This window comes from Epinephelus fuscoguttatus, linkage group LG1 (genome assembly GCF_011397635.1).
Source record: "Epinephelus fuscoguttatus linkage group LG1, E.fuscoguttatus.final_Chr_v1".
In the NCBI taxonomy this organism is placed as follows: domain Eukaryota; kingdom Metazoa; phylum Chordata; class Actinopteri; order Perciformes; family Serranidae; genus Epinephelus; species Epinephelus fuscoguttatus.
The window spans coordinates 12,336,525-12,351,459 of NC_064752.1; the positions used below are offsets into that span (position 1 = coordinate 12,336,525).

The window sequence follows — 14,935 nt, forward strand, 5'->3', positions numbered from 1 at the left end:
TCGAAAGCAATTTATCAATATTTCAGTGTGACTTGCCGAGATTTAAAAAGTAGTATATACTAGATCCTAGATACTAGATAACCAGATACAAGATGGCACTCAGCTTGCGGCGCTCAAAAGCCAAAAAAATATGTTTGAAATGCTCAACGACAATGTCTGTTTCCAGAAATCATGACCTGGTTACTCAAGATAATCCACAGACCTCGTTGTGAGCAGTTTCATGTAGGAACAATTTTCTTTCTACTGAACTACACCCGCCGACTCAGAAAGAAACGTGCATCTACTCAGGGACAAGAGGTTCGTGCTTGTGACTCCTTTGCTGAGCTGTAATGTTAGGGGCCGCATTTTTTGCACCCTCATACCCATTGTTTTCAATGTAGTCTTGTGGCAGGCACACACGTTCCCGAGCACTTAGTTTTCAGGGTGCGATGGCTGCACTCAAAAATAAACCAAGCCTAACTTTTGGAACGCAGCAGCACACACTACAGGTCATGTGAGAAGGACCAACCAATCACAGCCGACAGATATCTTTCACCTTCTTCCATAAATATCAGTCTGTGATAAATACGGAAAAGTTGATCATGTTGAGCTTTACATCTGTCCCACACTTATAAACAGCTCCTGGAAGAAGATCAGCTCTGCACTCACGATTTCAGGTAAACAAGCTATGGTACAGTGCTTGTTAAGGTTGCTTAGCAATCTCAGACACAACCTATCACCACACTCTCGAAAACTGGCACAAAAAAGGCAAAAAAGTAGCGTCCAGCGCCCGACCTTGCATTTTCGAGGCAGTTAAAGACGCAGCATGTGTGCAGCCCTAAGATTGCTCAGTGGAGCCAAGAGCTATCAGTAGATGCAGATTACTTCTGGGCAGTGATACAATCGGTGGATGTAGTTGGATAAAAAGACAATAGTTCCAATATCAAATCAGTTTTTGTCCACCTGCCACTGTGGCTGGTGGATTCCAAAATCAACCAGCCACCTGATGGACTACCATTGTTTTTTAGGCTGGTGAGTGAAGCACATCCAGCAGCCACTCGCATATTTCACCAGCATTTGGCTGTTGGCTGGTGCTAGTTTCCAACCCAAGGTCTCTGGATTATCTGGAGTAACTGGGTCATGATTTCTGGAAAGAGACATTGCTGTTGAGTTTTTCAAAAGTACTTTTTTGGCTCTTTGAGCACCACAAGCTGAGTGCCAACTGGTTCCATTATACTGGAGAGAAGGCAGACATCGTCATGGCCATTATCTTAAACACTCGGTAACTCACACTAAAACAATCTTGACTGATAAACAGTACTACAGGTAAGAGGGAAAATATGCATTTCTGATTTTAACTGTCCTTTCAATGGTATCAAGTGCTGATACTGAGCCCTAGCTCCAAGTCACACAGTACAATGGGTCAAGATGTCAATTTACTTCACATAGAGTGATGTTAAAGGGGCTGCACAAGTTTCTTTCCAAAAGGCCTAGCAGTAATAGTTTTTAGTCTTCAAATACATTTTTAATGTATTCTGCAGATCAATATCTGTAAAACCAAAATACAAATCTGTTGTGAAACAGCGCCAAATATCTATACGCATTACCATAGTTATATCCTTATAGTGCACATGGGGTTAAGTCTTTACAAAGTTGCCCAGAGACACACGTCTACATGACAGTCAAACTGCTCTGACTGCATCAGTTTCCCTGTGTGGGTGGAGTGAGGCATGTGATACGTGTGTTTTATTGCCAGAATCTCAGAACACTCAGTCCGTAAACTTCCTAAACTGCCGCGGGATAAAATTCTGGTTTGGTAAATATTACGTTGGTTGTCAGTGTTTTCGGCAGGGCAATCAAGAACAATGAAGATGTCTTGCTTGTCTGGCTCGGGAACAACATAAGTCTAGCTGTCATTTTACATAATTAAAAGGAAGAACTGCCTTGCTGTACACAGAGAGAGCTATAAAACTTGATTTACGGAAGCTCCGCTGTTACACAGTTTTACACAAATCGCTTCCCAAAACCTACTGTAGGAGGTTGATTTTACAGCTGTGCACCAAGAGATTTCTTATAATAATAATTTGATAGAGGATATTCAAATGTGCTGTAAAATAAAAGAGCGGAATAACACCAACTGCCAACGCATTTCTGACTTAATATCACACTGTTACTTGATTGCATTTCCATTGTGTCTCACAGTATCACATGTCAAGTTAGGATATATTTCATGAAGCTATACAGAGTAGTGAAAGCCAACTGCTGCTGCGGCGCTCTGCTGGATGTTACTGATCCACCGGCTAAGCCCGTGAAGCCGTGCATATATGTGTGTAAGACAATAGCTTCTGTAAAGCACCTCTCGCTGTTATACTGAGAGCGAGAGCGAGCTCTGTTTCCACACCTGTTGCCCTGGGCCATAAGGGACAAGCTATCTCCATCGCTCTCACTCTTCACTTTCCATTTGACTGTGATTTTGACAAGCTCTGCCATATCATCATAAAACTTCAGTGCCCACGCTGATAAGACCAAACCTATACCTGACTAAATCCAGGGGCTTAGGGACTTGTTTGCATTTCATTGCACCCCAAGAGGGGGATATATCATAATTGCATATGGAGGTTTTCATGAAAGGAGCACGGCATTATCTAAGGTCAAAAAATAGGAGTCCTCACAGATAAGCCAGTCAGTTGAACTCAATGTGAAGATGTTTGATTTGGAAGAGAAAACCACCACAGGATCAGGCGGTACACCACACGGAACAAAGATGATTCTTGAGGAGGTCTTAAGTTTGATGTTTAGACTTTAATTTCACTTCATTTTGGCCTGAGTGGGCATTCTCATTTCACAAAGTAGTTTTCAGCAGTGAACTCTGCGTCCATTCAACTTTTTTTAGTCTGAAGTTTCCACTTAGTATTAAATCAGATTATAAAATATGGTTTGAGTGAATGCTTTGCTGAATCGAACATTTTGCAAAGATGAAAGGAAGATGTGATGTAAACTGTCTTTGGAGTCGGTATGTGTGCGTAAGCTCTCTCTGTGTAAATTGGATCCAGAGCTGGCGAGAGAAAAGGAAAGCAGGCGTCTTTTTCTGCTTTGGTATTGATTGTAGGAAATAGCAGGGAGGAGACAACGTGCCCTCAGGTTGGGGAGAGATGAAGTTATTCTAAATTACTGCTGAACAACTTTGAAGTCGTATCGTGGAACTGTCGAAGGGCCGGCTCTATACGCTGCGAGTTTCTGCTTCTTTTTTTTTTTTTTGTCAGTGCAAAAAAAAGACACAGCATGATAAAGTATAATTCGAACCATCTTTAATACAAACCACAGAAGCATAAATAATTGAATAAAATCGGCAGTGGTTTTTTGAAATGCACCAGCAAATAAGTCTACAACATTTTTTCTCTCTTTTGGACTCGTTCTAAGGAGTCTAAATCCTGTGGTGGGGGAAGAAGTGAAGGAGACTGAGACTCTGGTTTTGGCTGACTTTAAGTGGGCCTGGCTTGCATGTGGCTAGGAGGAACCAATGCCCTGGCAAAGCATGTGGAAATACTGTGCATCAAACACCAACAGGGCCCATATAACACATAGCTTCTAGCCTGGCATGTGAACACACGAGTTTAGCTACAAGTTTATGATTGTTCCTTCTTATTGTGTTTGTAGTGAAGCAGAAAGTTCAGATCAGGTTGAAACATACAAAACCAAGATCATTCATGAAAGAATAACCCAAAAGAAAATGGGTTTAGTGTAGGGGTAAAAATGTATGAGTCCAGAAATATGTATCCCAAAAGAAAAAGAAGCAGTATCTTCAAATTCTTCACCCAACAAAAACCTTTCCTCCCCAAACATCTACTTATGTGGAGTTCACAGGCCCAAAATAAACACGTCTAACTTTGCAGTTGGAATTCTTTCTTGGGGAAACGATTTAGCTCCCTCTGGGGACCAGGCCAGCTCATTAATTGATCTCTGACCTTAAAGTGAGAAACCAAAACACTGGCTACCAACAGAAATAAAGCTATCACGGGGGACTGAGCAAATTTACACATTAGCTGCACTTTTACATCGAACAAAAGAGAGCACCGCCACACACACCTCGTCTTTGTCAGTGAAAATGTCCTAAAATTACTTGCAATTATATGATCATTACCTAAATAATAACTGAATTAAAACATCACCATCAGAAGCAGATAAGTTTGAAAGCAGAACACGTCACTTACGCTATTGTCACTCGTGCCTGACACGGGGTAGACCGTCCAGCCGAGCTCCGCTGTGGCTGTAGTGGAGTCCATAAGTGTCTCTGTGGGAAGAAGTAAGGAGAGACGGTGGTCAGCTAATCTCTTGACAACATGAAATAGTTCCTGCGGTTCAATGGAAACCACTTGAGTAAAACAAATATTTTGAGAGGCAGGATATAGGTTTGCTCTGTAAGACGTCAGAAAATAATGAAATGTGCGCCGACAACTCCCAGAGCTGAAGGTGATATCTTCATATTTCGTCTTACAAACAGCAGAAAACTCAATATTGAAAGGACATTAAACAGAAATGAACCAAAAAAATCAATTGAAGTTTTTCTTCTTGACAAACATTTTGAAGAGCAGAATATAAGCAGGAGGGCGACGTATTTCTGAATATTAGAAATGGGCTATACGCAGATTTCGAAAGGTCTTACTTTTCTTTATTAGGCTAATTAAAGAAAGGCATTAGAGTGAAATGGTCAGTCAATTCCAAAATTAGTCAATCAGCAAAAAATCAAACACAATCTTGATAACTGATTCTTCATGGAAACTTTTTATCAGGTGAAAATTCTGGTTCAAGAGAATAATAATTTGTTGCTTAAAAATATATAATATTGCACACTTTTTAAAAAACAACAACAACAAAAAACTTGCATTTTATTGCGGTTTGAATGTGTGACAATCTCATAGGTTTTTAAAAACAGATGAACTAAGAATCAGTTCCTGTTAAAAACTGGTCCCAAATTGCTGATAAATTCCTTTCTCATTTGTCTACCCTGCTGGAAACTTGCTACAAGAAGGAGTCATGGCAAAGTGGGAAAAACCGTCAAAAGAATAGCTTCATTTCACGAAGAAAGATGACAACAGTGCTGCTTGTAATAGCTGCAAAATGATCATTTAAAGTAGTAATATGCTGAAATATCTTGGTATGTAACATGGGCTTGAATTCCAGGGTTGCCATGTATGTGACACTACGCACCGCTTCCCAACAAAACAGCACGTCTGTTACTGAAGGTAAATATTCTGTCATAATGACCTTTGGTTAGGCAGGTTTTTTATTTGATCAAGAAAACCTTAGTGAAAGCAAACAGTAAACAATTATTCTCCCAGACTGTAGCTACACTGTGTTCAGACTCACAGATAATGAAACGGTTGCACTGACAACGAAAGCTTGTGTAGGCCTAATTTTGTCCACGCAGAAAACTGATCAAGAATCAATAAGGGAATCAATAAAGAGTCCGACCAATAGGCAGAATCGATCATGGCACTGGTACCAATAAAATCTTATCAGTTCCCATCCCTATTTTTGAACATGTGCACTACTTCGAGAGGAATATTGTTTTCATTAATGTAAACAAGTCATTCTGCTGTTCTTTGTTCCTAGCGAAGAAAAGAAAAGTCACTGTCATGTTATAGCTTTGTTTTGTTTATCTTTTAATAAAAATCTAAAATTCAATGCCCTCAAAATTGTTGCAATTTTTCCCCATGGTATTGAAATTTTTTAAAAAAATTAAAAATGTTCAAGGTATCATATCAAAGTTAGAAATTCCAGTATTGTGACAATATTATGACAGAGTAATCAAAAATAATATTAAAAAACGTTATTTATATAGCACCTTTCATACAAGAAATGCAGCACAAAGTTCTTTTAAAATAAGGATAGTGCAAGTGCTTCACATGAAAATAGAGAGAGCGAACATAAAACAGCATAAAATCATAGAGTTGTAAAACTATAAATCATAAAACCAAGCAAGATTTTAAAAGAGTTGCAGCAGCATGAAGTGTAAATAGTAAAGCATGAAGCGTAAATCAATGACAGAGTAGGAAATTAGCACCAGCCACCGGCCAATTCTGGTAAAATATGCAAATGGTTGCAAGATTTGTTTCTTGCACCAGCCTAAAAAACAATAGTAATCTATTGTAATGGAGTGACTGGTAGATTTTGGAATCCACCAGCCAGCAGATGAACAAAAAAAGTTAGTTGCCAGCCAAAATCAATGATTAAAAAAGGAGACATTATGATAGTATTAGCAGTAGTAAAGACCCACATTAATACAATCCATGTGTTCAGGTAGAAACTGCAAGTAGTTTCATAAGCTTTCATAAACTGTGCCATCATCCGTATGACTTGTCGGGAAAACAGGCTGAAAAAGCAAATCTCCACGGTACAGAGGAGGGGCTGCCCTCTACGCCACGGATTAGCTGGTGGAAAGAAACACCTCTGGTAATTGGGGTCAAAGAGAATGTGCCTCCTGTCTGTCATGGGGTCCTCTGTGGCACACATTCCACCAGTCTGACCCAAATGTCTGTCATACGCTTACTGAACCATTCATGCTGTCACCTCCTTCTTACCCTCTGTACCTATGCCCTCGTGCCCTCTTTTCCAATCAAGACTTCATCTCGGCTCTGCTTCTCCCCGTGTGTGTGTGACAGAGGGCAGGTCTAATGAATTTCTCCTGCTGATTAGGCCTGTGTCAGTCTTGTGCTCCAGTGTTGAGTGGCAGCAGATGGAGAGAGCATTCGTCAGGTTCGAGGCGTCAGCTGCAACTCCAAAATGCCACGGAGGGATTTAGAAACCCCCTCGACAAACACGGCTACTAAGCTTTGCATAAGTCACAGCCAGCGACTGTAAGACAGGTCTGGGGAACAATTGCACGTCACTAATATTGTGATATTTCTGACTGAACTGGTGCTAATAGCGCAAGTTCATTGAAAGTAGATCCGAGTGACGAAATAAAACAGAGCCGCTGAAATCAGAAAACATGTACAAGTTCTTTGAGAAATGTACTACAGGCAATCAAAGATAAAGGATCTGAAGTTACGTCTCACAGGATTCTGTTTAATGCAGCTCTCTACCAGCTTGCAGGATATTTTAGAGGCTTCCAGTAGTTTCATAACCCTGGATTTCCTCTGATTTATATTCCAGCGAAAGCCACAGCATTTAATTAACAGGCTCCACACGCATTGGTTTATTTCAGGGCCTTCTGCTGACTTTCCGAGTCTCACCACTCCTCACAAAGCATAATACTAGATTCCACATCCTTTTCACTTATCACAAAGCCCAAATCGTATAATTAGGCAGATGAGGCTGCAATTGAGCAGCTATTGATAACCTTGTGTGTGACTCAGAGCCGAGCAGCCTACATGGGTGTTAGGCAGTGAAATGGTAATTATCCCCCATAATGATAACGATAATTAGTGGAGGAGTAAAGTGAGAATAATGAACCCCCTCTGCGGTGGTTTAAGGAGTGTTGTGGGGGAACAGGGAGTGAATTTCTCTTGGAACGGTAACACAGACTGGGTGACAGCCCACCCTCTCACACATCCTTCTCTTTCTCTTCATCTGTATGGAGCCTCATATTCTCTCTGTTTCTACATGCTTTCTCTTCCTACCCACTGCACCCTCTCTGCCTGTGCTCCATTCTCTCAAAAACTCTCTTCAGTTTCGGTCAATATTATCGGTCAATAATGGGACATTTCTATAATCACGCATTATTCTGATAATTAACATCATAGCTAATAAATAGGGCCGATAGTACAAAGACAGACTGCTTTCACTGACTAAACAAGGGCAGCATCTACACACACACAGCAGGTGGCGATACATGTTGAAGAACAACAACAGCAGTATGCTGTCTAGAGGGCAAAACATGTTGCGGTGTGGACGTCTTTCACAGTACCAGAGGAAGACAACAGGATTGCACCAGGGGTCTGATCTCTGACCGCAGAACAGGTTAGACATTGCACTGAAGGATCGTCTCTGGAGTGTTAGCACGAGCTAATTAGCTAAAAATCCATATCAGTGCATCTCTGCTAGAGCTGGGACCAATCCAATCAATATGGATACTGGGTTTTGATACTGAAGTCACTCATCTGGTGTCAGACTGACATCTCAGAGCCACGTACCAGTCCAGATTCCATATGCTTGATTTATGCGTGACGTATCCACGAGTGTCTGAAGGGCCAAAGTGATGGCGTACCATCAGGTGAGTGGGTTTTTGCCTGTCCATGCACATTTGACATTTTCTAAATCACCGCAGTGGATTCTTCAATGAAACCATGCTGTAAACTTGAGTTTCTACTACACTACCCCCTACAGTTTGGGAGAATATTGGTTTGAAGTGAGGAGAAACCCACTCAAATTACAAAAGATCCAGATTTTTCTTTGTCATGATTCTGCGTCAGCTCATGCCAGTGCAACTGCCCGTGTAGGAAGCATAATGTCGAGAGGCTATGGTCTGATGTTGACCTCAACACATAGAGCTCTTAGCATTTAAGGAAGAAGAAGATGTACTTTCTAAATTCCTCAGGGGACTTAAACCGGCGACCGTCCAGTTCCCAAGCCAGGTCCCTATGGACTGAGCCACTGCCACCCTCACAGAGTGCTTGTCTATTCCCTCGAGGAGCTTGAAGTCCCAGTGGATCCCAGCAGTAAGCAGGCGAACTGTCGCTCACCATCTGAGAAGACCTTTGTGACACCTCACTATAAAAAAAAATGGCTTGCCTTTTCCTTTGCAGTGGCAGTTTTAATGTGGAGAATGCCCCTCCGATAGCTGCATAGACACCAGTCAGCTACACCAGCATGAATGTCGAGTGGTTGTCCGAAAGAGCCACTTGCAGTGCTTTCAAAAAAAGACTGATTCAAACACTCTGCGTGGTAACCATAGCAACTGCTTGCCACATATTGTTTTTACTTATTTGATGGGGTTTTTTGATAGTGTAGATATTAATCTCTCTACACAGTCCTTGTAATTTTATTTCAAATATTCACTTTGAAAACCTCATGAAAGCCGTCAATTTTAACACTGTACTTTTTGAAATTCTCTTTGAGCTCATGTACGGAAATCTTCTTACTGCTTGATAAAGCATTGCTGTGCGCTTCTGTTCAAGTTTTCAAAACATTACAAGAGGTGTCATAGCTATTTGACCTACAACACCTGTTTGTATGTGAAGCCTACTTAAGGTATTGGTATCAATGTCTGCAGATATCTTAATTGGAACTGACAAAAAAGAGCAGTTCAGGGCTATAGCTTTATCTCGTCTCACCTCCTCCTCCTCCTCCCTCTCATGCTCCACTGTCTCTATCTTGCTATCACTGGCCCACATGCTGGACAAGTAGTACCTCACCCTCAAAGACTGATCACTTCTTTTCCTCCTGCTGTCTACACTTCAGTCCTGGTAGCCACACCGATTCATTACCTCCCGTGGAGCGGAGCGGCACATAGCTCACCACTGTCAGCCACCGCCTCGTTCACAGTCTGAATCCCCAGCCGTGGCGGAGCGTGGCTGCTCAGCAAGACGCGTTGGCTATTAATCAGCAGGGGGACAGGGCGCAGAGGCTGTCGTCTGAATCGAACCACAGAAATCACATATTTTTGTTTTTTGTTCTTGTGGCCACCTGTTTCCATTGTGAGCATTTTTAATTTCGCCACACATGGGACTGGCCGTGATGTGATCTGAGACAGAAGTTTGAGTGTACAGACACACTGGCAACATCCATTGTGTTTGTGGGTTGGTTACAATCAACACCACATACTTCACAGCGAACAGCAGACAATACATCGTTGTAACCAGCCTGTACTGTCTATTGTTTCCACCTTAGGGAAGACCCTGTGAGGTTAAATCCAGGTGTCTTTTTAAACCATTGCACCAAACTAAGTAAAGGAAACTTTTCTCTTTGCTTTGCCAAAGACAGCTCAGAGAACTTGGAGTTGCTGCATGTGTTGGCCTGTGAATTCTTCTGGGGTTTGGAGGACTCACAAAAGGACTATTTTCAGTGTTTAATTAAAAAAAAAAAAAAAGATTTTAATATTGCAAGAAACAGTTTATTTGTGACATAAAAAATGATAAAAACCACATCCTTTTTAATCAGATTTGCATAATAAGCAACATATTTGCATTTTCTCGCTATTTTTCTGTTTAATTTTAAGTATTTCATGAGCTGAGGGAAACAAAAGACAACCTTGTTACTGCAGCTATAGGGATTAGTTTCCTCCTTAGAAAGACAATTCTTTTGTAACCAATCTCCTCATTTAAATAAAATCTAATATTTTGTAGTGTATCCCAAAATAATGGCCCTTTATTAAAAACAGACTCTGTGTAAGTGTAATGTCTGATGCTGTGCGACTGTTTTAGTGTAACAGATTTGCACAACACCAGAGTGTGACGTTCAGGAGGACACATCCAGTGCTCTAAGAACTGATGACAAATTGCACCCTCTCGATTTCCCACTTAAGGCGGTTAAGTGTCTTTGCATTATTTGTGTGGCGATGGAGAGGGATGTGCAAAAGTGTTTTAACTGTTAGAGCTCATGGGAAAATGGCCTCCTCGCGGCGGTCAAAGGCAGCGGCAGCAATACTTCACTGTCTGTCTGCGCCGACAAAGACATGTTTTTAAGTATGAAACTTTAATGTGCAAACCTTGACATACTTTCTACAATTACAGAGTATTAACAATATTACAGTAAATAATTGAAGCTTTGGTGTCCTTTTTTGTTGTCTTTCTTTTTTTAAACTTGATACCCTCGACTGTGGAGGGGGCTATGAATATGCAATGAGACCTAGGAGTCTAAGAAAAGCCTACTAGGCAGAGAGTGCTTCCTCCAACACTTCCTGAGACTAAGGAGAGAGTTTAGTGCTGATCTGAGAGAGGGCTCTCCAGTGAGAGGCTGTCTGAAGTGACAGGCGGGGGGAGAAGAGGAGGAGGAGGTGGAGAAGGGGGACCGTGGTACTACAACAACACTCTTCTTCTCTAAGAGGGGTCAGTGCTGCATCTCGGCTTTCTAAAGAAAGCAACAGCATTTTCAATGAGGGATACAGAGAAGAGCTGTTCACAGAAAAGACATTTCAGCTCAAACAAGCGCAGCCAGTAAGAAAATAAACATTTTACGCAGACGGATACAAAAGCTGAGAGGGCTGAAGTTATCTGCCAGCCATTGTGCTGCTGAATTAATAAAAGAAAGCGACGCAGGATATTGAGAGTGAATCTCTACTTAACATGCTGCATGCGCCCCATTTTCAGATCATTCGCTGTGTTTAAAATGTAGTCATCCATTCACTCCGTCTGCACAAGGCACTGTTTGCTTGTGGTTTTATTATTTATCTTTCCTGCCAGCCTGTTTCTCTACAGTTGCAAGATGTTTACAGTGGTGACTGAGCGTTCGTGCTTCGTCCAGAGTGCATGGAAATCAGGGTTTGACCAGCGGTTGTATAATCAGTGAGAGCAAATAGATTTAAGGTTACCATATATAATCTTCAGTCGGAGTGATGGATGGGAACTCTCTCTACTGCCATGAATCTATCAACAAAACTATACCTTCTATTTCCCGAGGCAGTGAATGCAACAAGTGCAGCCTTCCAAACAGACACTTTCTACCACAAGTTCAAACCTGCTGGTACCTGCTTGTAAGTAATCATATTGTTAAATGACTGACTTTTTCCTCCTTAGCTCTATTTTTTCCTCAGCATGAAGAATCCGATTCTACAAATTGCTTTGCACCTTATTGCATCACTATTGAGGACAAACCCTGCATATAAATTGCTTTGACATGGCAGTTCAAACCAGAATCAAAGAAACGATACCAATTTTCCAACAAACTAGCCTATATTTAGGGCCTAGAGTTTAATGAGGGTGTTTTGAAGAAGCAATTGACCTCCAGAACAGCGTGAAGCAGCTCGGAGGCATGACTTCTTTTTTATCTCTCTCGCCAGCGGCCAACTGTAGCCTCTGCTCCCTATGGAACAAATCCCTGAACATTCAATTTAACATCGACATAAACCACATATGGTGCTTTTCCGTGGCTGTGATAATGTCAGCGAACGGGGCTAAAAAGCAGCTAAACATATTTCACATAAAAGCCATGCTGAGTAAAGTTCAGTTTAACCACTGCTGAAGGGTACCACTGCATTTACTTGCATTTCACTAAACACCTGAAACTATAGTATTTGGAGTCAAATGTGGGAAGATTGTGGTCTGCAGTGCAGTTGCAGAGTAACATGAGCAAGCTGTTCATTGTGCTAAAAACAGAACTCTATATAGTGGACCCCGGCACGGAAATCTGCCCAGATTAAGGGGCAAGGCAATGATATACCCCGGAGGGAGTCGGTGCAAGTGGAGAGACGTGATTCATAGTTTTAATGATGGACAGGGCTACTGTATGGCCTGTTGGAAAGAATAACAGTCTGTTTCATTTAGAGGGAAGAAGTGGATGGAGCCCCAGGTCCAGAGAAACTCAGCTCAACTTATCTGTCAGCACAAGCTGGGCCCATTAAGGTACAGTAGAGCTCCCACCACTGTCACATAACAGCATATCCCTGTGTGTTAAATGAATTCTTAATCCCACTTTCACAATGAAACAGGGGCTTTGTAGACCATGTGGCACTGGTCCGAACCCGCGACGCATGGCTTTTTTTTCAGGAGTCAAAAGCAGGCTGGCATGCAGCCCTGGGTATCCAGGGCGCTACCCAGCATGTCATTGGTGAGACATCAATCTGTCAGGGAGATTTATGTGGTGTGGTGGTAATTGTTGGGTCTTGAAAAGGCAGGTTTGGGGTTGGAATGGTGATGTAGGTGTTTCAGGGAGTGATGAGGTTGGGCTTAAAGTTCAACCCCACCTCGCCAGGGTTGCGGAGTGGTGTTTTCCAAGGCAAGAAAAGATGAGGGAGGAAGCCGGGTAGTTGATTTTGGCAGAGGATGGCGCAGGGTGAAATATGGTACCACACACACAAACACTAATGCACAGAAAGTAGAGCACTCTCAAAGCACTAACTGTTGACAGAATGATACAGCATGGCGTTCCCCGGTGGCCTGGAGCAGGATGTACGACAGTAATCCCTACACAGCCGGGCTGTGTTATCAGTCAGTGTAACTTAACTTGTCAGCAAGGCCAAGGGGGCAACAGCCAAAAACAAATGTAAGAAAGCAAAAACTACAACTTGACGTATGACTGAGACCCTGACAGGTTGTCCAATTGGACTGGTACTACCTTTATGGGATTTCTTTCATTTCTCTGATGATGAAACACAACGTAATCTCATTTTTGCCATTAAAAGATACTGCATCGGGTGCTATCATATATTCTCTTTGTTCTGAACTGTTCAATTGCAGAGCCATTAAAAGTGAAAAGATTACTATTAACATGAACATTTTGTACCTCCGACACAAGGTAAGCAGGTAATAGAACATAAAAAAGAATTACCATCTAAATTTTATGCCCTTAATTTTTGCATTGACCCAAACACAATGTTTTTTCTAGACACAATCACTGGCCACTCTATTAGGTACACCTATTCAACTGTGCGTTAATGCAAATAGCTAATCACATGGCAGCAACTCAATACATTTAGGCATGTAGTTCAAGTTCAAACCAAGCATCAGAATAGGGAAGAAAGATGATTTAAGTGACTTTGAATGTGGCATGGTTGTTGGTGCCAGACGGGCTGGTCTGAGTATTTCAGAAACTGCTGATCTACTGGGATTTTCACACACAACTATCTCTAGGGTTTACAGAGGACAAATCTGCAGCAACTGTGTGATGCTATCATGTCAATATGGACTAAAATCTCTGAGGAATGTTTCTAGCACCTCGTATAATCTATGCCATGAAGAATTAAGGCAGTTCTGAAGGCAAAAGGGGTCCAACCTGGTACCAACAAGGTGTACCTAATAAAGTGGGTGAGTGTAATATGTTTGAAAAAGTGAAGATTGTATTACAGTATATTCAATGACTATATATTTATGTACTCACAACAACAGATATTCCTTTTCAAAGTAGATACCAGCTACTACAGATGCAGCCAACTAGAATCCCCCCTACCAACCGAAGGCGTTTCGGCTGCCAGCTGGTTGCCAGTCAAATGACAGCCACTGGGGCCACTGTACAGAAAGTGTTGCATTGTGAGGGTCCAAGGACACATGTCGTATGCTGTAAAGTTCTCTGAAGCAAACTGTGATTTGTGACTTTGGGCTTTATAAATAAAATTGAATTGAATTGGGTTGGTCCATCTACGTCCCAACCTTCACCTATACTCATGAGCTCTGGGTAGTGACCGAAAGAATGAGATAGCGGATATAAGCCGAAATGAGTTTTCTCTGTGGGGTGGTTGGGCTCAGCCTTAGGGATAAGGTAAGGAGCTCGGATATCCAGAGGGAGTTCGGAGTACAGCTGCTGCTCCTTCGCGTGGAAAGGGGTCAGTTGAGGTGGTTCGGGCATCTGATCAGGATGCCTCCTGGGCACCTGGAGGTGTTTTAGGCACGTCTCCGGGGCAGACCCAGAACACACTGGAGGGATTACATATCTCATCTGGCCTGGGAATGCCTTGGGGTCAGGAGGAGCTAGAAAATGGATGGAATGGATGGATGAACTGGGTTGGTTGTATCCTTAATGTTAGTAGGCTAGCTAGTTTCTTTAAGTCTGTTTATAATGTAGAATCATGGGGAAACTTTACCAACAGAACTAGTGTGGGAGTGCTTTGTATTTTTAAAAAGTCGTTTTCCAAAAACAGGTGTTGAAAATCGGGTGAGTCATAATGTAATATAATATAACATAATTTATTGCAATTACAATTTCGCCAACAATCTAGCAGGGACTATTCTTACTCAACAATCCACCATTAAATGCAGGGCTGCAAATCATTTCTCAGTAACTGTCACTGTCTTGTCTCACCTATGATTGCAACACCCCATTGTCACGCCAATCATCTGAAAGTATCGCTTTTCTTTCCATACAT

At 41.9% G+C, this 14,935-nt stretch overlaps 1 protein-coding gene across 4 annotated transcripts in view; it reads right to left on the reverse strand.

Annotated features, from left to right (window-relative positions):
- Window positions 1-14,935, reverse strand: part of ephb2b (eph receptor B2b) — a 184,244-nt gene that overhangs the window by 114,956 nt on the left and 54,353 nt on the right. For all 4 annotated transcript variants that reach the window (XM_049590818.1, XM_049590804.1, XM_049590814.1 and 1 more), the window contains exon 2: window positions 4,191-4,270. In XM_049590818.1, coding sequence (XP_049446775.1) covers window positions 4,191-4,270 — 80 coding nt within the window. The remainder of the gene's footprint in view (window positions 1-4,190; window positions 4,271-14,935) is intronic.